This window comes from Pagrus major, chromosome 20 (assembly GCF_040436345.1).
Source record: "Pagrus major chromosome 20, Pma_NU_1.0".
Taxonomy (NCBI): domain Eukaryota; kingdom Metazoa; phylum Chordata; class Actinopteri; order Spariformes; family Sparidae; genus Pagrus; species Pagrus major.
Window position 1 is genome coordinate 19,565,316 of NC_133234.1, and position 22,200 is coordinate 19,587,515.

The window sequence follows — 22,200 nt, forward strand, 5'->3', positions numbered from 1 at the left end:
CTTTAGGAAGTAATTTTTTATCTGGCGTTACAAAGGAATGTACAGAGCAGGTTGTATTCCTATACAGATAGGAATGTATGGCACACCTAACAGTAGCAATAACAAACACTGAGTAAACATCGAGGTTATCAAGTGAGCTGTTAATTCATGTGATTGTAATCATGACACTAGTTTGTTGTGCTGGGAAAGCATGACAGTTTTTATCCAGATGTGATTTTAAATCAGTTAAATAAGCAGATGTTTTGCACAATTTTGAAAGATTAAGATTATTAGCTAGTTCTTATGCACAATTAAATACACGCCGTCATACACAGGTTTGTTAAACTATGTCAAGAGTCATGTGTGGGCACAGAAACTGTATGTTCCTGTGAACAGGATGCTGTCAAAATGAATCAAATGCTATCTTTACCGTCAGTGTTGTTTTGCCTTTATGTGTGTGTGCCGTGTGTGATTTCACGTGTGTTGTGTTTTAGAGTTCGGATACAGTACTGAGTCGTTATACACCATTGTACCACCAGGTCAGGTATACAGGGTGGCGGTATGAGGAACCTCATATTACTAACACTCTCTCGGTACTTTTTCAACCTACATTCACCAAATTTTGTGAACCCTAACCGAATGCCTAGTCGGGTGCTTCCTTAATAGAGGTTTCCACTCAATAAAAACCTGCCTACGGGTTGCTGTACGTGGCTTCTCCCTGGGGTTCCTTGGTTCTCTAACACCTGTTGATGTTCGGTGATCATAGAATACTTACACTCCTTTTTTTTAATTATCAAGGTGTTGGCTAACACACACCAACGTGTCAAAAGATATTAAATCAATTTGATCTTTGATGAGTCCATGTAGAGTAGTTTGATAAGCTTATAGTCTTAGTCAGTGATTCCCAACCAGGGTCACTTCTGCTTCTGCAGGGGAGTAGATGGAAACATTGACGAAGAGGAAACCCGTAACTGCAGTTGAGGGTACATAAAAATGAATAAGCAAGCGAGCAGAGGGATGACGGTTAACTAGATGTAATGGATAAATGGTTGAAAAAAGGTAGTTAAAAGTAATAGATAAACAGTTGAAATAAGTAGCTTTAAGATGTGGATTAAATATTTAAAATACTTAGCACAAACGAATGGACAAATTGTTGAAATAACATGGCTAAATGCATAAATGGTTGTAATAGTTAGCTCAAAATCATAGTTTAAATGGTTGAAAGAGCCAAGTATTGAATAAACGGTTGCCACATTCAGTTTCTGCCACTCTGAAGTGGTAGTAGTAAAAACTAATTTGGACAAACCGACAAACACTGACAGTTACAATAACAATTTCCACTTTTGTACAATAACAAGAACTATTGTTAAATATTAACTCAATAACTGAAATGCAAATGTTTTGAACAGACGGTGGTGTTGTTGTTAGGGGGGTACTTCTGGGTACATTTACATAAATGTTGGGAACCACTGGTCTAATTAAACCCAATCCTGTTTTATTATTAATTCCTTTTTAGTCGTTCATCTGATAATTATTGAATAATTCACAAAGTGAAATCAGTTAATTTCTTTAACACAACAAATAATTAACCACAATAACATTCATCTTGATCAGTCGGGCAGGGATGATAAACCCACTGACTGTTCTTCCCTTACAGAGCAACAGACGGTGGTCCTTCTGCCCAGATCCCCTTCAGCCTCCAAGACCTACTTCCCCATCCCAGTGGACCACCTCGAGGAGGAGTACAGGCTCCGCTCGGCTGACGATGGCAAGCTCTTCAGGGAGGAGTATAATGTAAGCGTACCCTCTTCTCTGCTTGAAGATTAGAGTCTTCCGTATACTGTATGAGTGGTGGAAGACGTGTTTTTTTTCCAAGCATCTGGGGTTAAAGTACAGAGTCACTGTGGTGCATACAAGAAGAAGAAGAAGAAATTTGGTTGAGGTCTGTTTATCTGTTTATTTTTAATGAGGTGTGGTTAAGCGCTGTATTGATTTAGCCTCATTTGACGTGCTGTGCAACAACCAGAACTGACTGCAACTGTTATTTTAAATAATAATTACTGCAAACAATAAAATACCCATATTATCATCACTATTTTGTAACTTATGCAGCTTTTAAAGATGATTTTGAAACGGTATCTTGGACCTACGATGTGTTTCGTGCTTTCAGCTGTGGCAACAAAACCGCATATAAATAAAATTTCTAAAATTGGAGTAAAAGGGTTTTCCCACAAAAACTAGACTTCCGACTTATTTGGTATTTTATATTCAGGAAAACTACTGGAGATGTACTGCATGTGTCACATTGTCCATGACACATAATGTACATATACACACCTACAGGCATGCAAAAATACCCTACTGCCTATTTGTGACTATGATTGAGGATCTGAGTCAAATAAAGTGTATGACTCACAGTCTATGTAACACATACAAGTAGGATTTTTACTCAGAGCAGACAGAGGAAGTTGAAGTTCTCTGCTTTTAATGAAGGACTGTTATTGTAGGTAGCAGAGGAAGTGCCTTACATACGGCAGAACACAATGCACACGAGCGGTTAAAAGTCAGCCTAACTGTTTTAAATGGTTGGTGGAGAATCTGACTGTATTTCTGATTTGTAGTCCTTGCCTGGGGGTAATGCCCAAGGGACGTACGAAGAGGCCAACAAGGACGACAACAAGGAGAAGAACAGATACCCCAACATCCTCCCCTGTGAGTGTACTTTCTGTTCTGTAGGAACTAAGTTTCTTTTGACTCACACCCAGAGTTCAGTTTCCTGCCTGTGTGAGCACGTGTCTTTGTGTCTCCAGTTCAGACACAGTAGATCCTCCAGCTCGTGTATTCATTCATAATGAAACAACTCACTTAGACTTTCCTCACCCTTCTGTTCTGTTTAACCATCGCAGTTCTTATCATTTATTTCTGTCGCATTAATAAGTCATTGTGTGATTTGTTTGTAGCGCTTTACATGACAGCTCAGTAATAACATGGTAATGATATGACAAAAAGGAGATAATAATTAACTAAATAACATGTCATTACCGAACTAAGAACTCTTTGTGGCCCTGATTTTCAGCCTGATTCATGGTTATTATACAGAAACTACCAGGTAATACCCTTACAAACTCTCTAAACTTCCCGATTGTATTTTTGCCAACAGATGATCAATCCAGAGTGGTGTTGACTACGCTGGATGGAAATCCCTGTTCAGACTATGTGAATGCTTCTTACATTGATGTGAGTTAATCTTTTTGGTTTCTGGTCATTGTGTTGAGCATAGTTAACACGAACACTAACAAAACTTTGTACCTAAATAACCACTATTATTTTCATTTTCTTATTTTGTTTGAATGTTGTGCTCCACAAATTCTTAAATATACAGTATATTCTTAATTAACTTTATTATTTTCTGACAGGGTTTCACGGAAAAGAACAAATTCATAGCAGCACAAGGTAAGATATACAGTAGTGCGCTTGGAAATGACATAATTATGTTGAATTCTTGGTTATTTGAATTAATTAATTGAACTTTTTTGTCTCACAGGTCCAAAAGAAGACACCACAGCAGATTTCTGGAGGATGATATGGGAGCAGAAAGTAGCGACTGTTGTCATGCTGACAAATTTGAAAGAAAGGAAAGAAGTGAGTGATTTTCAGCCATGTTTATTTCTTAAATGTGTCCCGTGTTAAACAGGTTTCCTCATGGAGCTCAAGTACTCAGAATTACACATTTCTGTGGGGGTTTCCTCTTCAGCCAAGTCTCTGCTCTGACACTATGAAGGGCTTAAGTGAGCATCACAAAAAGATGTGAGAAGAAATGTGCTTCAAATAGACTTCACTGGTTGTGGTCAAAGGTGAAATGATGGTGTTTAATTTTAACTAGTCATTTCACACCTATAATCTCCCCTCTGACATCTCTTTTCTTTGCTATAATTGCACAATCTTTATTGTGACTCATCTGAACCAGAGCTCATTCGCTGAACAAGGAGAGGGGAGAAAAAGGCTAAAAAGATCAATAAGAAGAGAATCAGAGAGGATTTAAATCAGTATGTGGATGGGTTAAAATCAATGCCTACATAATGTGTTATTAAGTCCTCCACGTCAGTCCTATATTGAGTGGTTTCACCTCTCTCACTTACACTAATATGGGCTGACTGGCTGTGAAATTGAAGCATGTGTGCCTTTTCATTTGAACAATTGCGTCTCTTGAGAGGAAAGTCCTTGAATACGTTACAGAAGAACAACTCCTCTTTAGGTTCTTTCATTTATTGAATAATGAATGTCATTATCTCCCCGCAGGACAAGTGTTACCAGTACTGGCCAGATCAGGGCTGCTGGACGTACGGGAATGTGAGGGTGGCAGTGGAAGACTTCACCGTCCTCGTGGACTACACCATACGCAAGTTCTGTATACAATATGTAAGTATCAAGGAGTGCTTAAATGACGGTGATTAAGGGCTGTTATATGTGAGGAGGAAGCTGGGGACGGGGGGTAACATTAAAAAGAAACAACTCCGATTTTCAAAGATTAAAAGGGACGGAAAATAATTGGATATTCTCTGAGATTATTAAATAACCCATTTGCAAGAAAACTCAGAAATTCTCTCAGCATATTATAATAAGCGTCCAGACTCTGAAGATGCATTTCTGAGAATCGGGCCTATTGAGAAGAAAGCAACATACCAATGTGGATTTGCCAATTCTGTGCATCAGGAACTGAAACACAACTGACCGATGCCACAATATCACTGGTTATGGGTTGTTCCTTATTGCTTTCCTTGGGTGTAGTTTTCATATAAGCCAATACAAATTTCTACCACAACTACTTTTTATATTTTTTTATTTTCTCATGTGTAATGTATTTATGTGAAACAAAAACAGAAACATCAAAATGTGGTTTCATGCCAAAACAAGAAAGTTTAGTTTTTAGTTTTATGTCTTCAAAGTTTAGATGCTTTTAATAATTTAATGATTCTGGGCGCAAAAGCATGAAGATTTCCTTTTTGCCAAATCCAATTGCAAAGTATAATTTGATGAGGTCATCACCAACCCTGCGAAGTGAAGCGATGTGGATCCATGATCCAAAACACTATTTCTCTGAGTTTTAGTCTCGTAATATTACATCTCCTCCCTGGCTCTGTAGGGATTTATTTGTATTTGTATTTATTTCTACAATGGCCCTAATACACCGTTGTAATGCTCATGTAGTTGTTGTGCTCCACAGAAAATGTGACAATGGGAACAGATCCATGGGAAGAGTGTGTGAAACATTACAGCATGTTGTATCATGTGTACCTCAGTTCCTTTTTCATATTAAGCCAGTTGAACTATAGCTTTGAATTTCAGGAGAATAGAGAACTTCTTGCTCTATGGTACAGGAAATGTATGCAGATCATTGAAAGCTGTTTCTATCTTGATTCTGGTTCCTGTTGAAACTTATCAAAAGATTGCCCTGGGGTATGCTATGCTGGTGTTGTAAACACTGTTAACTATGTTTGTGTCTCTATGTAGCAAGCCAGCGATGCCGCCAAGACTCCCCGCCTGGTCACCCAGCTCCACTTCACCAGCTGGCCTGACTTTGGAGTTCCTTTCTCCCCCATCGGCATGCTCAAATTCCTCAAGAAGGTCAAAGTGGTCAATCCAACCTTCTCTGGGCCTATTGTGGTCCACTGCAGGTACCAGACTGCTGAGCTAATGGGTCAATGTTCATTATTTTGTTGTTTACTGGGATCTACGTGCTTTTGACTGACTGTTCTAATTATCCAATTTGTTTCTATGGAGATAAATGTATTTACGGTTAAATATCCGCTTTGTGAGTCTGCTGGAAAACAAACTGTGACTGGAAACCTTCTGAGTGACTACAGCAATATGTTTGTTTACAGGCACAGATGTCCCTTTGTTTCCCTGCTGTTGTCTATTAACATGCAAGTGTCAGCTGAGGATTGTGGGTTATTCAGTCTGTGGTTTGTTTGTGTCCCTGCAGCGCTGGTGTCGGGAGGACAGGAACCTTCATCGTAATAGATGCCATGATCGACATAATGCACGCAGAGCAGAAAGTTGACGTGTTTGGATTCGTCTCCAAGATACGAGAGCAGCGCTCACAGCTCGTCCAGACAGATGTGAGTTGGAGACGTGACAAGTTCACACATGTCGGCCAAATGACACAACACATTTCTTAATGAATGAATTGTCCATGTGAATTATCCCACCCTCATCATCTGTAAATTTCCAAGTGTGTCTTAGCTCATCTGTTTGTGTGTGTTCTCACCCCAGATGCAGTACTCATTCATCTACCAGGCCCTGCTTGAATACTACCTCTACGGGGACACGGAGCTGGACGTGTCGTCTCTGGAAGGACATCTGCACAAACTGCACAACACCTTCGCAAACGGTGACCGGGTCGGCCTGGAGGAAGAGTTTAAGGTGAGACCTCCTATTTCACATTCTGGCCCATAAGACGTCACATTTAATCACACATCAAGCTGGTTACACACCAAACTGACAAATGGCTAAAAAAATCGACCAGTAGCATCTCTACAATAACCTCTCTTAACCTAGGAGTTAAGTTTATTTCAACATCTGCAGATGCTTGCTGTTTGTAGATACATAAAAGAAAAGAGCAGTAAAATAGGGTTTCTTCACATTTCTGTGTTGTCACTGTGACAAAGCACAAAGTATTCAGCCAGCGTGATCTGTGGTGTAATAGGGTACAGAAGATACAGAAATTTCCATTACAGGCCTTTTGTGTTTGATTCAGCTGCAGTAGGGCAGGGTGAGGCGAGGGGCATTTCGTTGGTTGTAATCTACAACCTCACGGCAAACACTTCGCGGCTCCACACAACATCACTCTGGTCTTGAGTGAAACTGAATACACAATGAGATTAAATAAAAGTCATCTCATTGATATTTCTTTTCTCTTTGTCTTTGGTATTCAGGTAATCCAAAAGTAACGGAAAATAATGAAGTTACAATACTTTAATATAGTGTTACTGGATACATTTTTAACAGGTAATTAGTAACTGTATCAGAATATATTTTTAAAGTAACCCTCCCAACAGTGGAAATGATAGTTATGAGTACTTTCTCCAGACCCATATCTGCTCCAAGTACAGACTACAAAACTGTCTGGTTAACATGCACCATCACCTACAAATACTCGCAAAGTATTAGGAAACAGGCTTTATGAAAGATGCCAGAACCTACAGTATGTGTTTTACTGCTAATGCCTTGATTAAATAACTCGATATAACCTTTTCATTCTGCCATTACCTGTACAGTGATCCAGAAATGTATTATAATCAACGGTGCAACTTCTTTTTTTTTCCCTATTGATATTTGTGCACCAAAGGATGCTGAACATTTGTAAGTTAATAACAGTTTTGACTTTCCTTTCATGATTTCTGCCCAGAAACTGACCAACATGCGAATAATGAAGGAGAACATGAGAACGGGGAACCTTCCTGCCAACATGAAGAAGAACAGAGTTCTGCAAATTATTCCATGTAAGAAAGATGGATATCTACAGACCAATAATAGATTTTATTGTCTGACACTATGTTTACAATCTAAACATGTTTTTGTGCTCTGCAGCATTGAGTAAGAGTTAATGGTATTTTTCAGGCCACTTTGTGAACCTGATACTCTGAAAACACGTTTGAAAGCTGCTGTATTTCACTTTCAGATGACTTCAACAGAGTCATTCTCTCCATGAGACGAGGTCAGGAGTTCACGGATTACATCAACGCATCTTTCATAGATGTAAGCAGATTTTATCACCTAACACAATAGTTCATTAGTATTGCTGTTAACACACATTATTGGACCAGTAAAGCTGAAAACCTTTGTGTTTCGCTGTTACTCAGGGCTACAGACAGAAGGACTACTTCATTGCCACCCAGGGCCCTCTTCAACACACAGTGGAGGATTTCTGGAGGATGGTGTGGGAGTGGAAATGTCACTCCATTGTCATGCTCACTGAGCTCCAGGAGAGGGAGCAGGTGAGCTGCGATAGCTGCTTTCAAGCTCTGACTGATGGCTTCAACATCCACTAGAGCAACAGAAACCATCTCTGTTATGATTTTTCTGCCTTTGACACAAAACCTTTTATGCTAGTTTATAAATGTTGAGTATTAAAAAGTTTGACCCCAGACTACCTTTGAATATTAGCTTGTCAGCAATTAAACAAAACACTGTTTTTGTCTGTTTTCGTAGGACAAATGTTGCCAGTACTGGCCCACAGAGGAATCAGTCACCTATGGAGATTACACAGTAGAGCTGAAGGGAGACACTTTGTGTGACACCTTCAGTCTACGAGACTTGGTACTCACCTTTGTCCCGGTAAGCAAATTAAAACGCTATCACACAGCTGGTTAATGAGGCAGTGACTCACATTACATTTGCCTGTCAGGGTGTAAAGGCATTTATTGGTTCTCTTGATGTCATTCCATTGAGCTTTTAAAACATCTTTTGTTTCATACTAGTGGAAGTAAAACACAACAAAAAAACATATTCAGGTGTTTATTTTAGTTCAGATGTCTGTTAATTAGCCAAATTAGTACATATTTAATAAAATATTTGCCATTAACTCACAAAATATAACTGTAAATGGGTTTTTTCCTCATAGTCTGAGCCAGATATCTCCACTTCAAGAACACTTGCAAGCCACACTTTCCAGTTTTAGTCCCATCTATATAATGAAAGTTTTTACCAAGTGGGTTGTTCATATATCATTTATAACCTGATTTACAGAACATTTTATTCCTAAAACTATGGCAAATTAGTGTACATTTAGATCTTTTGCATAACTAAACATAACATTTCAGAAAATTTGCAAACAAAAAGATAATTGTCTTAATTTAAGTAGTCAACTTGGAAGGTTTCAAGGTGATATCAGCTAAATCGTCTTAATTTCTGAACATACTAAAATGGGGAGATTACGTTTCATTAATTTTAACAGCATTTTTAGATCTGACTTTGTAGAGCGAGACAGGATCTGACATAATTGTCTTATAGAGAACAAGAAACCAAGTGAGTACATAAATGTCTTGTGGCTGTCAGAGGAAATGTGGTGGGCAGGATGTGTTTGAGATGATCAAGTGGAGCCTCCCATCTCATATATTTCATTAAATTCGACCCACATCACCTCTCAGAGGCTCAGGAGTACATTCCCACCTCCCTCAGTGCACCACTCATCTACAGCCCACTTAACCTCCACTGACATTGCACCTGCCATTATACGCTTTCATATACTGCTAATAAATCATATTTGAAAGGTATTATGATCTCAAGTCTGCCTGTGCACTTCCTCTCAAAGGAGAAGCAGACGAGGGTGATCAGGCACTTCCACTTCCACGGCTGGCCGGAGGTCGGCATCCCGGCCGAGGGGAAAGGCATGATCGACATCATCGCCTCGGTGCAGAGACAGCAGCAGCAGTCTGGGAACCATCCCATTGTCGTACACTGCAGGTACACATTTGAGCCTTTTATAGTAGCTTATTTGTGTTTTCTACTGTGGTGCTTTGCATCTGACAGCCACTGTTCATTCTTGAATTAATTTCTAAGATGTTATTTTGTTAATGTGTGCTGCAGTGCTGGTGCAGGGCGAACAGGTACGTTCATTGCACTGAGCAATATCCTGGAGCGAGTCAAGGCAGAAGGCCTGCTGGACGTGTTCCAAACTGTGAAGAGTTTACGCATGCAGAGGCCTCATATGGTCCAAACTGTGGTAAGTATCAGCAGAAGTGAATCCAAAAAATTGATTTTTAGATGCATCATTGTTTTCTCTCTTGAAAGATTATGTCTCGATGCAGAAGAGTCACTAATGACAAATATAAAACCCAAATCTCGACATTTGGATTGCCTGTAAAGGCTCATTTATGCCCCCTTTATGTATTAAAATGGATGAATCCATTTCAAATGATGTAACTGTAGCTGCCCACATACTTCCATGCGTTCTTTACATTGGCATGAATGTTAAGCAGGCATCCAATAATCTCTTGCTTTATCTTGACTGTAACTGATTGTACAGGCTACCACCTAATTTATCTTTCCTGTTTGTCTCTGTCCTCCACAGGAACAGTATGACTTCTGCTACAGGGTGGTACAAGACTTTGTCGACATTTTCTCAGACTATGCCAATTTTAAATGACGAGATTTGCCTTAAACATGGTTTTTAATGTTGTTTTCTAAAGCTGGTTTGTCAGTTTTATGTGTTTCTTTAACTCGGTCAAATGATCTATTTTGCTATGCACTTGTCCCGCCATTAACTGAACTCCATCCTCGCTGTAATATACTGTATGTCAGTGGATGAAAATTGTACATGAAAAAAGTAAGATTAATAATGTATATTTCACATCATGTATGATAATTATTTTGTCATGAAGTGTTGTTTCAAAACTTGGTCTCTTATTTCAGTTTTGTTGTATAATACTGTACTTTAAATGTTTATCTAAGTGTTATTTTGGATTGACCACGTAATATTTTTAAAAGTTGTAGTTATTGTAAATGTATTTATGTATTGACGATGACATTCCTTCTTTGAGTTTGGAGAACATGATGGGAATGTTAAGCTTTTTTTTTTTGTTTAATACAAACATACAGTCCATTCTTTCATTTATTGATGACTTCTATCTGAGATTAGAGGCGATATTTCAACTATTTTTCATTGTCCTCAAGCTACATGCCCATCACGAATGTGATACTCTTTCCAATGGAAATACTGTCAGAAAAAGGACGAATCACTTCAGCCATAATGCGGAAAATGTTAAGTTATGCAACAGAGGCCGAGGTGACACCACTGGGGTTGATTTCCAATAAAGATTCGGGCAGAAGTTTCACGGTGAGACGTATCAAGAGTTGTAAAAAAGACCATTAAAGGATCATTTTCACCTAAAAATGAAAATTCATGCATTATCTACTCATCCGCATGTGGATGGAAAGTAAGGGGACGTTTCATAGTCCACAAAACATTTCTAGAGCTTCACAACAAAACAGCTTTGCAGCATTCTCCTAAACAACTCAAGTAGATGGGGACTTGTTTTAAAAATGTTAAAAAACAACCAAAAAACCCTATAAAATAGATCTATACTGTGTGGCGTAATCCAAGTCTCCAGAATACCTGAGATCCCTATTGATTCATTGAAAACATGCTATTTACACCCTTGACGCAAAGTTAAGCTTGTGCACCCCCTTCAGATGAGGTGTGCGCTAACGCTTTTAGCTTAGTGAAGATTTCTGCTTCAAAGGGGTTTAAATAACATCTTTTCAAATCAATATGGGCTTTTGGTGCTTCCATCGGAATTGGATCCACTGGATTTTCCATTGGATTACGCCGGACGGGCTGTATGTTTTTTCTTTTCTTTTTAAAAATTTTTTTTTTTAAGTCTACTTCAGTTGTTTTGAAGGACGCTGCAACCATTGGCTCATTTACACTGGGGACACCGGTGGACAAAATCGTTACTACTTTTTGAAATTACCAGTTTTGTCCCCCATTACTTTTTTTAACGCATAATTCGTTAAGATGTGCTAAAAAAAATAGCTTGCACCAAACAAGTATTATCTTATTATGAATTTTGATGAACCATTATGCATTTTTTTTCCACCATAATCATCTACTCCGACCTTAAATGATCACCTCATTACATTGCCTAAAATCGCATGTGTTGAAGACAGTTTAAGAAGACAGTGTGAGTAGATAATGCATTTTCATTTGTGAGTGCACTTATCCTTTAAAACTGGTTATGTACCTCAAAAAAGTGGCATGCAACTGCATTTAACATGGATGTAACATTACTACAGTCTGCCTTTTGTCTGTAGACAGCAAAAAGTATTTTGCTAAAAATGACTGCACATTAAAAAGCACATCTAACTCAGCCTTTTGCCAAGAACCTGCAATATTCAAGAGTATGTTTATTGCTTTATTTATATTCTAGATTAGAGAATTTTTCACAGATCAGTGCCATATGTACATTTTTAAGACGTGGAAAAGTAGAACAAGCCTAAGTTGAAGGCCAAGCATTTAGAGGTGATACTTAGAAAAGGTAAGTCAGTTCGATTTCATGACAACCTGTGTCAGTTAACACACAGGAAAGTATTCAAAGTGTAACATTAGATGAGTCCTGTAATGGCAAATACCACAATACACAAATGTGGTGCTTCAGTGCCTGCTTAATGCCAGAGCAACAAAAACAAACACCCCATTCTATCACGTTTCAGAATACAGATGTATTCTTAGATATACATCCAGAATGTTTCATAGAAAAGTATCTCATGGTAGTTCCATTCATAGGAAAGTATCTGAATGTGAAACAGCTTTTCTGTTTATTTCTTCCGAGGCAGTAACCCCCCCATCCATCTGGTACTCCGACATCAAACCAAACACTTGGAGTGATCCGACCCAGCTCTGCTTTAATCCTCGATGAGATGTGTAATTGTGTTGATGCTGTATGTAAATACTACATGACAAAGTGTTGTGAAAGTGGCTGGCCAGCGAGGAACTGTGAAGTGCATATATTTTGTGTGCTATCTGTGGGAGATGTGAGGTGCAGCACAAGAAGAGACTTAACAAAACAACCCAGAGTCTATTTTCCCCATGGCTTCTTCTCGCCGTCCTTTAAAGAATATTGAGGAGGGTCTATTTAGACTGCAGCTCTTTGCCTTTGCTCTCTCTGTGGGTGGTCTGTCCCTTTTTGGATTCTCAGTGTCTTTGAAATGCAAGTTGCAATATTAAATTCATCTGAAAAAGTTGTATGGGTGTCAGTGAAAGTTTTCTTAAAAATATATTTGTGCCACTGTGTTACAGCTCATACAAAGGTTTCATTTCAGCTCTGGGTGAGACATACGAGGATGGTCCATGTGAATAATGCACTGCATGCACCAGACCTGAACAATGGAACAATGGTTTTCTTGATTTATCGGTTGTTCATTCAGCACATACACTGTCCGAAAATAGTGAAAATTGCCCTTTACAATGTCCCGTTTGTCCTACAAACAGCCTCACATCTAAACATATTCCAATTATTATCATAGAAGACCAAGAAAGACATTAAATATTCTCACTGAGGTGGTGGCATTTTTTTCCTCATAAGAATGTCTTAAATTATTGAAGAACACGACTGAGCTCTCAACTCAATACGATTGATTGAACCCACAACTTTTTAGTTAAAAAAAAGCTGCTTTTTAACCAGCTGATCTGCAAGAGAATATTCAGTTTGATATCAAGATCTTAATATCGAGGTCAGATGAGAGCATCAGCTGGACCAGAATGTTCATCAGGAGCATGATTTTGAAAAGTAAAGTCTACTTATTATTATGCTACATTACGGCTGAGGACTATTTACACAACCAGTTAATCCGGCAATTCTTTTCTTGACAATTTGGTTGATAAAAGTCACAACATATTAACGATAACGACGAAGAAAAATTAGCCTTATTAAACTCTAATAGGGATCTTTTAATGATCAGTATGGAAAGAAGGAATGATTAGCAGCAGGCAAAACATTTCCATATGGACGCCTAACTATTGTTTTAAGACGGAAAATTTGGGAACATCTCCTTTAAGTTCAACTTCATTTGTCACTGTGTTTTGTACTCAAATATAAATTATAAAAACAGCAAGCAAGCGTGTGAAAAAAGGAATTAAATACCAGCAGGAACAAAGAAAATCCAATACGGTGGATGGAAAACAACTGAAGGCGGTTTGCATAAAAAGAACCACAACCAAGTGTGATTCAATAACAGAGAAACCTTAAAACTAATTCAAAACATACACAGAAACAAAGAGGTTCAGTTCTTTGTGTCTCCAGCACTCCAGTTCACACATTTCCATTCTGTTCAACGTAAAATACAGACATGAGTCACCACTAAACCAGGGGGTTGCAAGCTGTCTTAAAGAAGGTGCTTGCAACACCCTGGTTTCAATGGTTTTACGACTGTAATTGAGACATACTGTATATTTCTGGACCTGTGTACATACTAATTACAGCCAACAGGGGGCAGTGCACCTTAATCTATATGTAGATGAGAAATGTATTAAAGGAAAAGTCAACTGATAATACACTGTTAATTTCTGTTATATGATAGTACTCAGTCATAATTGGGTCCTTATGTTTTCCATCAAAGAGCTGCTGTGAAGATGTAATCCAGATAAATGCTGAAGCTGCTTAATAGATGGTGAATAATGCAACAACTGTCAGTATGATGAAACTGTGATCCAGATGTTAGATATAAAAGAACCATATCTGTCATTTTGTTGTAATGATGCGTCAATAAAACTTCCCAGATCTTACAAAACTGTCTTTGCCTCGCTGTTTTATATGGTTTGAATCAATGTTAATTGAAACTGCTTTCCAGTAAACATGACATCTCTACAGGAACTGGTGTGGCTTTAAACACACTAAAAGCAGATCATTTATAAATACAGCAGTCAAGGAACTTCCTCTTTCGGAGTGTCGCAACAAGAACAGAACAAAAAAGTAAAGAAAAGTCTCTATTTTCCAATATAAATGTGGTTCTATGAAGCTTTCATCCATGTGATTGCCACCAGTCAATAACAGGGAGGAGTAAATTTGAGCTATTTTTGCCAAACAATCATGTTTCTTATCTTGCAGAAAATCCAAGTGACAAAAAGCCTCTTTGTTGACTATTTCCACTTCCTCTGGGACCCGGCGCCATGGTAACACTCGTCAGCGGGAGGGGCGGTAGCCAAAAAAAGGTCAGCAAGAGTGAAGAGGTCATATGAATTATGTATTAACCCTAACTGACTCTCTTATTTTGAATGACCCCTCACTAATTATATTTGGTCTTTCCACAAGGCTTCCCCTTTTCCTTCTAATATAATATGGAACATGGGCCATTTATTGGTCGGGTGGCCTCGGCTGTGACCCGTCTGCTCAAAGGCTTTCATGTTCGGCTACGGAAACTGATTTCTGATTACACTGTGTGTGTCAAGCAAAGCCTTTTCACTTGTTCTGTCACTTTTTCCAAAAACATGCTCACATTCCTTTGACCGTCTCCTGAGTGGAACATGAATTCAAAACCACATGTATTTTGGGCTACACACATGTTGTATTATCATATGGAATCAAACGTTCACAGAAAGTACTGAGAAATTTGGAAAAATAGATCTGAAGAATGCTGCTTAGACCGGCCGTAGGCAAAACAGCGTGCCAGAGTTTTCACCTTTAAAAGCACTTCTTCATAAAGACATGAAAACAGAATTATTTCAAGTGAGCTTAATTTCAAGCAACCAAGAGTCAAAGTGCTTATCAAGCAGGTAATTTGTGGTTCTTGCTACACAAGACATAAGAAGGTTGTTTTTGCTGATACAACAAGTCTAATGGTATGTGTCCACTGGAGCGTTTTCGGATGCGGTGGTTTCGCTACTTGATGGGCGTGCCACTAGGTGGTATGTCACGATCCCTGGCTGTACATGATTGGATGTACATTTTCACTTGTGGGCTGTCTGCTCCCGGATTTCTCAACATTATATGACTACAACGATATTACTGCAGTTGCTGAATCTGTCTTTATTTAAGATTGACACTTGTTAGTTCAGAAGTCTATTCATTTGCGTAAAGTTGAGGTCTAGGCTACTTCATTTGAATCATGGGGGTCCAGCACGACCTGCTGCATCTGGTTACTCCCGAAAAACTACAAAAACTAACCCAGATTGAGCAACTGCATGGCTCATTTTTCACCTACACATACACAAAAAGCACTGTGGACACATACCATAACTAAAAGGAAGTATGGAAATGATGGATCCTGTGAAAACTACAGAGAAAACTACAGAGTCTACTAAGAGTCTACAGTCATGCTACGGTGCTTTGAGCTAAATGCTAACTTCAGCATGCTTATATGTTCACAATGACAACATGCTGATGTAAAGTATGTATAACATTTACCATGTCGACCATTTTAGTTTCGCATGTTAGCATATGCTAATTAGCACTAAATACCCAGCAAATCTGAGGTTGATGTGAATGTCATCACTTTTGCAGGTATTGTATCAGACAATGTTTTTTTTTTTTTTTTTTCTTTACCTGATAATGGGGCTGGATGAAAAGTAAGGGGATTGTTTTTACAATTCATTATTTGTGAAACAACGTCAGAACCAAAATCCAAAGCAGTCTATCCAATAGCTGTTGAGAAAATGTGCTAAGACACACCAATGTGAGCCTCACTGAGGCACTGTAGACAAAAGTCAGGGTATCATCAAAGTCAGTAGGATCCATCTCCTGGTAACCAAGAATATCTGTACCAATTTTCATGGTAATCCATCCAATAGTTGATGAGATATAAAAGTGGTGGTTTAACTGACCAGGAGACCTAATCTAACTCAAAACACTCCCTGTATCTGCAAAAAGTAAAGAAAAGATACACAAGTCTGAATTGTTTCATTTTTGTATGCTACAAAAGTGTTGTGTCTCAACCTGACCATGTTCGCACACTCTTTCCTCCTGCCTCAGTGTGGTTGTGGCTGATGTAAAGAGACAGGCACCGGGTAGAACATGGACTCTCTACCATTAATATCCTATGAATGAACCGGAGATCCTGCCTGTCTCTCTGTTTGTCTGTCTGTTGTCTACGTCACATCTCTGGCTTGATAATGACTTATTGTTAAATTTGTTCTCTCAGTCTCTTCCTCTCCCTGTCTCTCTTTCACAGCGTAGCGTCTTGCTACACTGAAAACATTCTCAACAGGCGCTTTAAGGCCTGCTATAATTCAATCAGACAGCTCTTACTGGGATGTTAATGTGACACAATGCCCCCGAAAATGCATTACAAGGGATATTCTATTCCTCCCTTGTTCCATCAGGCTAATATTACTTTCAACCTTCTTTTTCAGGAAATACAGTGGAAGCTCCGATGAACAGACTGCTTGGTTTGGACCATAAATGTAGCATAACAAAGCGTAGATGGAAAGGTTATTATATGGCAATAATTTGGTGTTGACTTTACATGGAATTTGTTGACAATGAGGAAACTCTACAATATAACTAGGAGTGGGCAATATGGACAAAATCTCTTATCATGGTATATGTAATTTTATATCACAGTAACATTATATAAATTCAAAAAAGATATGTCCACACATCAGAGGTCACACCCCTCTAAGTTAGAAGCTCTTCTCCCTGATCTTGGGTTGGTTGGGGTGCCTCCTAGTTTGTATCCAAGATTTCACTCTCCTGCATGTTTTCTTATCACCCTTTTCTGCTGCGGTGTTTGGCAAACCAGCTTAGAGGTGCATTACCGCCACCAACTGTTGCGCTCAGAATGACTGACATTGCTATCCCAACAATGACTAAAATATGTTTGATTATTCATGTTGGAGAAAACAATACAGGAGTAATATATACATTTATCTTCAACTGGTTATGATTTTAAAATTACGGTAGTCTTGATTTGATTTGTTGTCACTATTTTTCAAATTATAAGGCAAGTTGGCCACAGCTAAAATATTATTAACTGTGTCAAAATAAGTAAACCACAACAGAGACAGAAAACATTTTGCTTCAAAACCTGACTGGAAAACATCCAATTACAATGGCTGAATAGTTCCTCGATGACAGTATCTTACCACAAAAAGGGAAGTTGGTTACAGGCCTTTAATTATTAATTACAGTTTACTTCAATATTTTATTGCCTTTTTAACATTGTTGCTGAGAAGCTGTTTTAATGAAGCCAAATAAAAGCAAACAATAAAACATAACTATGAAAAATCTGCGAAGAGGGAATAAAAAACAAATAATAATTAACTTGATTTGTCTGGTTATATTCAACACAAATGGTGGCAATTTAGATTCTCAGCACAGTGAAACCGTTCCAGTTGATTTTAGTATGAACGTCAAATTTTAATTCTATTTTTTCTAATGTTATTCTCTTCTTTAGGTTTCTATTTGTTGTTACCATAAATGAATGAATTGTCTTTTGTCAGATTCTGCCATGTGAATCGTATCGATGCATCATTATTGCCGTTTGTATATCAAGAACCACAGTGGAAATGGAGCCCTGAACTTTACTGTGCCATCTTTGACTAACATGCCGGGTTGTAAATCTTGGTTTTTATTGTCAGAAAAAACTAAACCAATTCAGAATAAAGTAAACCATGCTTAATGAATTTCCCCAGTGTTACCATGATAAGAGTGCTTACTGCAAGTCCAATGAGTGCCTTGGGAATCTGAGATAAAGAACAGAACAGTATCAGGAAAGTCTGTGAGGGGGAAGTCTGATACTGCAGAGTCAGAGGCCTCTGAGCAGAGGACAGGAATTTACAAAAAAAAAATAAAAATGAATCAGCATGCGCCGTTGATGCTTGAGTCATAAAGTGTGGGGTAAAAAACAGTCACAACCAAGATGCTTATCAACAATCTGGTCCAGCTGTCTCCTTATCCAAGCAGTTAAATTGTCATTATCAACTGAGTTGAGAAATGGTATGTGCGGTAAAAGTGAATCATAACTTCGACACCAAAGCTTTTAAACCACTGCAGGAAATGACCCGTGATGTGCTTTTAAAATAAACTGTTTACATTTGTTTTGTTTTAAGGTTGTCCATCCGTCTTCCCCATCTCTATGAGTGAGATCTCAGGAACACCTTGAGGCAATTTCATAATATTTGGCACAGTCGTAGACTTGGACTCAAGGATGACAAACTGATTGGATTTGCAGGTCAAAGTTCAAATGACCCTGTGACCTCACGTGTGTCCATAACATTCTTGTGAATGTGATACCTCAGGAACACCAGGAAAGAATTTCTTCTAATTTGGCAAAAACGTCCACTTTGACTCAAGGATGCCCTGATTGGTACTTGGTGGTCAAAGTTCAAATGGTTAGGGTCACAAAACACACTTTAGAAGTTGTAGTTCTGTCTTTGTGTTCTCTCAGAATCAGCTTTACTAGCTAAGCATGAAAACATGTACTAGGCCTGTTTTTTGTTTTGCTCAATGAAGGTACACGCAGTGACAAACCTCCTTATTGGTCGGCTGATTTCCCTTCTGCTTTTGCTACATTCCCAACAAAGAGCTTTCCAATAAATGCACTCTATTCATTTTAAAAATCATTAACAAAACCTCAGTCAATAAATTAGATAAAACAGGAAACAGACCATTCCCTGACCAAGCAGCCTGTTGACATCTGTTATTAGAGTGACAACATATACGAACTGATTAATGTACAGGGCTTTTTTAAGAGGTCAGCAAAGCTCAACAAAAGACACTAAACATGAAATATTGTTGTTATGGTTGCATTTCATTAACCCACTGCTCTCTAACTAAAAGCCTTCTGGGCGCCAGTCAGATAAAGAGGCCACAGAGTTAAGACTTTGATTTAGTGATCGTCATGTTTGAGTGCTGATTGAATATGTGGTCCAACAAAAGTCACGAGCCCTGTCTGGCGACCCTCTCAGTTCCTTTCTCATCTTTTGTCTGTTTCACCTTCTTAGAGCTCTGAGGAACTGTTAGATGCTGCGTCAGTAAGCGATTGTAAAATGAGGAAACAATGACAATTGTGAAAGGCTTTAAAAAAAAAAAAAAATGGACTTGCAACAGCTTCTGCAGGTTGATGTTTAACACTCTTCCTTTTCTGTGCCGTTATAGTCGAACTAAATTTGGCAAAAATACATTACACGTTGCTTGTACCACTGGACTCTAACCTTGTTAAATGCTCAATAGTTTGTTTGATATTAGTCAAAACGAAGTGAATGCATGTTAAATTACAAATTGTACCCAGGTGATGATAACAGAGTTGTGGAGAATCAGTAAACAATGATCATAATGTTTGAACTTCATTACTTTCTCTTAAGAACATATCAATACCTGAGAGAGAATCTATAAACACCACTGTACTCGATGGCCAATAGCAAAAATGAAAAAGCAGCACCTTTCAGCCATAAGATCTGGGGGCACTTGCACTTATCAGTTTTCACAGACAAAAGGGTCATCTGAGGTGCAGCAGAGCATCACTTTAAAGGAATAGTTTGATATTTTGAGTGTTGCATTTATTTGCTTTCCGGTCTTGAGATAGATGAGAAAAGCAAACCACTCTCATGTCTGTCCCAGATACCATTATTGAGGCTTTTGAAGCTTGAGAATTACATATCAAAAGCGTTGACGTAATTTCTCGCTCTCTTTATCAGTCTTTTGGTTTCATTTCATTGTAGCCAATGCAACATCTCCTTTAAAATACTGATTTGGAAGTCAATTACCATGGCAACAGTAGAAGCTTTGAAGCATTTGGGTCAGCCCTAATGTCTGCAGGGTTTCCCAGAGGGTCTAAGTTGACTCCCTGCTGGGCCTAAGCAGCATGGAATTTTTGAAAAAACGTATTCGAGCCGTTTTTTGTTTTGTTTTTTTAAACGAAAATGTGTTATACAAGTAGCAAACTCCCCTCAGGAATAGATTGCTGCAGGACTGAGTACAAAAACCCGGAAAAAAGTTAGTGAAATGTCTGAAAGGAGGTCTGTGTTTAACACAAGCTGAAGAGATTTTCATGTTTTTTGTTCTACGACATAAGATACATCTGTTAATACTCTACCTTTGAATTGACTTTAACTTTCCAAGTTGTAGATTGATCAACTTTATAGTTGTGTACAGTACAGTGAGACACTTAGTCGCGGTGACATTGAGGTCACGCAACCGTGATGTAGTTCGTTTATAGCCCAACGTTAGCTTTTTACTTCTGGCGGTTTCATTTACGCTACAAAATTCATAAAAGTGGCGTTCATCTATGAGGATTAACAAAACCTGTATCATTGCCATGGAGCTTATTTTCTGCAATAATCCAAAATCCAATTGAAATATCCTACAGGTTTCCTGAAAAAAAAACAGAGCGATGCTAACCTCTGAGTTAAAAAAACATGTCAGCCCTGCAGCTCTCTGTAACTCATTGCGTAGCTTGTGTGCGGTTGAGAGTGATAAAACAGAGAGCGTGTGTTTGGAGGTGAGTATGCAGTTTGCAGTAATGTAATAGCGTTGTACAGTTAGGGTGTCAGTAAATAAATACTGCAACTTCTCAAGATCCAAGCCCAAGTTGAAGTTTTTGGCAAAATGTCAATATATTCCTTTAGGGGACCAGATGGGCATGTAAGCTCTAGTTGAGCAGAATAAGCAGCATTTTAGCAGACTTGAGATGCAACTGTGCAGACCAGAAGGATCAGAGGGACCAACTACATCAGCACTTAGGAGGCACTTGGACTAACTAGAGTTGTACTTGTACCGTGTCATGGGATACAACTAGAGGAGTACTGAGGGGGAACTTAGACTCCGGCACTCAGAACATAAGTAGCAGAGGCAGCAACCCCCCCTTGCCCTCACAGTGTGCACACCACTGGATAGATAGATATTTTCCAAGACTAATGATGATTTTCATATTTAGTGACAGACTGATGGAGCGTCTGCAGATTCAAGCTGAATGATAGGACATCGCTGCCATCCTGAAGAAAATATTCTGCATGTCATTAAGAATTTCATTAAGTGAGGATTATTGTTGTCATAATAAATGTGTGTTTTTCTTTCAACACTGCACAAAACACTGGGAGAGCTCCGAGCGAAATAATACCTCCGTCTGCAGCCCTGCCATTAAAAAAAGCAACAAAGCATTCCCCCAATACCACTTGTACTGATGGCGCTGTACACATTAGCATGCATAGTGATCACACCCATACATTAAGTGGTTTCTGCTGATGGTGGCAGATTTTTCTCATAATAGTATCAGTGCTGTCGGGTGGTGGTTTATTGTCGTAGTTAAAGTGTAGCCTGGAGTGTGAATTTGAATTGGACTCCCCCTGTGACCAGGGTTTAAACACAGACAGAGCTTTGTTTTTCAGCCTTGGATAAAGTGTGTAAAACAAGCGCGCACACACACACAAACAACACACAGGTAGCAGTGTCCATGCCATGGCCCTGGAATCAAGGTTTCTTTATCACCCTGGCCTGAAAGCTGTACCACCCTGATTGTAGAAATCTTACATAATGCCTAACTTTATAGGCTCTTTATTAGAGGTTAAAAACTTCACTGGAGCCATTAAGAGATCATTTCCAGTGTTTAGATTACATCTATTAAAACGAGGGTTTAAGGAAGAGACTGAGTTCACCCGCTGCCTTTTCTCTTCTAACCCTCCAGCTTCAGCTCCCATCCAGATCTAACAGTGCTTTCATGTTTGACCCACTTTTACAAGACAGAGACAATGGCAAAGAGAAAGAGAGGCAGAAGGAAAATGATGAAAAA

General features: G+C 38.7%; 2 protein-coding genes across 5 annotated transcripts in view; one reads left to right on the top strand and one right to left on the bottom strand.

Annotated features, from left to right (window-relative positions):
- The window catches only part of clrn3 (clarin 3), a 57,850-nt gene extending 51,513 nt beyond the window's left edge, over positions 1-6,337 (bottom strand). The window contains exon 1 of the mRNA XM_073489132.1: positions 6,248-6,337. Coding sequence (XP_073345233.1) covers positions 6,248-6,269 — 22 coding nt within the window. The 5' untranslated portion in view covers positions 6,270-6,337. The remainder of the gene's footprint in view (positions 1-6,247) is intronic.
- The window catches only part of ptprea (protein tyrosine phosphatase receptor type Ea), a 59,657-nt gene extending 46,933 nt beyond the window's left edge, over positions 1-12,724 (top strand). For 3 of the 4 annotated variants that reach the window (XM_073489127.1, XM_073489128.1, XM_073489129.1), the window contains 16 exons: positions 1,637-1,773; positions 2,601-2,691; positions 3,140-3,216; positions 3,396-3,432; positions 3,524-3,621; positions 4,279-4,398; positions 5,491-5,654; positions 5,963-6,098; positions 6,253-6,402; positions 7,388-7,481; positions 7,661-7,737; positions 7,842-7,976; positions 8,191-8,316; positions 9,293-9,444; positions 9,568-9,703; positions 10,052-12,724. In XM_073489127.1, the coding sequence (XP_073345228.1) occupies positions 1,637-1,773; positions 2,601-2,691; positions 3,140-3,216; positions 3,396-3,432; positions 3,524-3,621; positions 4,279-4,398; positions 5,491-5,654; positions 5,963-6,098; positions 6,253-6,402; positions 7,388-7,481; positions 7,661-7,737; positions 7,842-7,976; positions 8,191-8,316; positions 9,293-9,444; positions 9,568-9,703; positions 10,052-10,126 (1,805 nt within the window). In that variant the 3' untranslated portion in view covers positions 10,127-12,724. Of the gene's footprint in view, positions 1-473; positions 519-1,636; positions 1,774-2,600; positions 2,692-3,139; positions 3,217-3,395; positions 3,433-3,523; positions 3,622-4,278; positions 4,399-5,490; positions 5,655-5,962; positions 6,099-6,252; positions 6,403-7,387; positions 7,482-7,660; positions 7,738-7,841; positions 7,977-8,190; positions 8,317-9,292; positions 9,445-9,567; positions 9,704-10,051 lie in introns of all 4 variants that reach the window. The other variant, XM_073489126.1, reaches the window with a different exon arrangement.
- Positions 12,725-22,200: the final 9,476 nt, after the last annotated feature.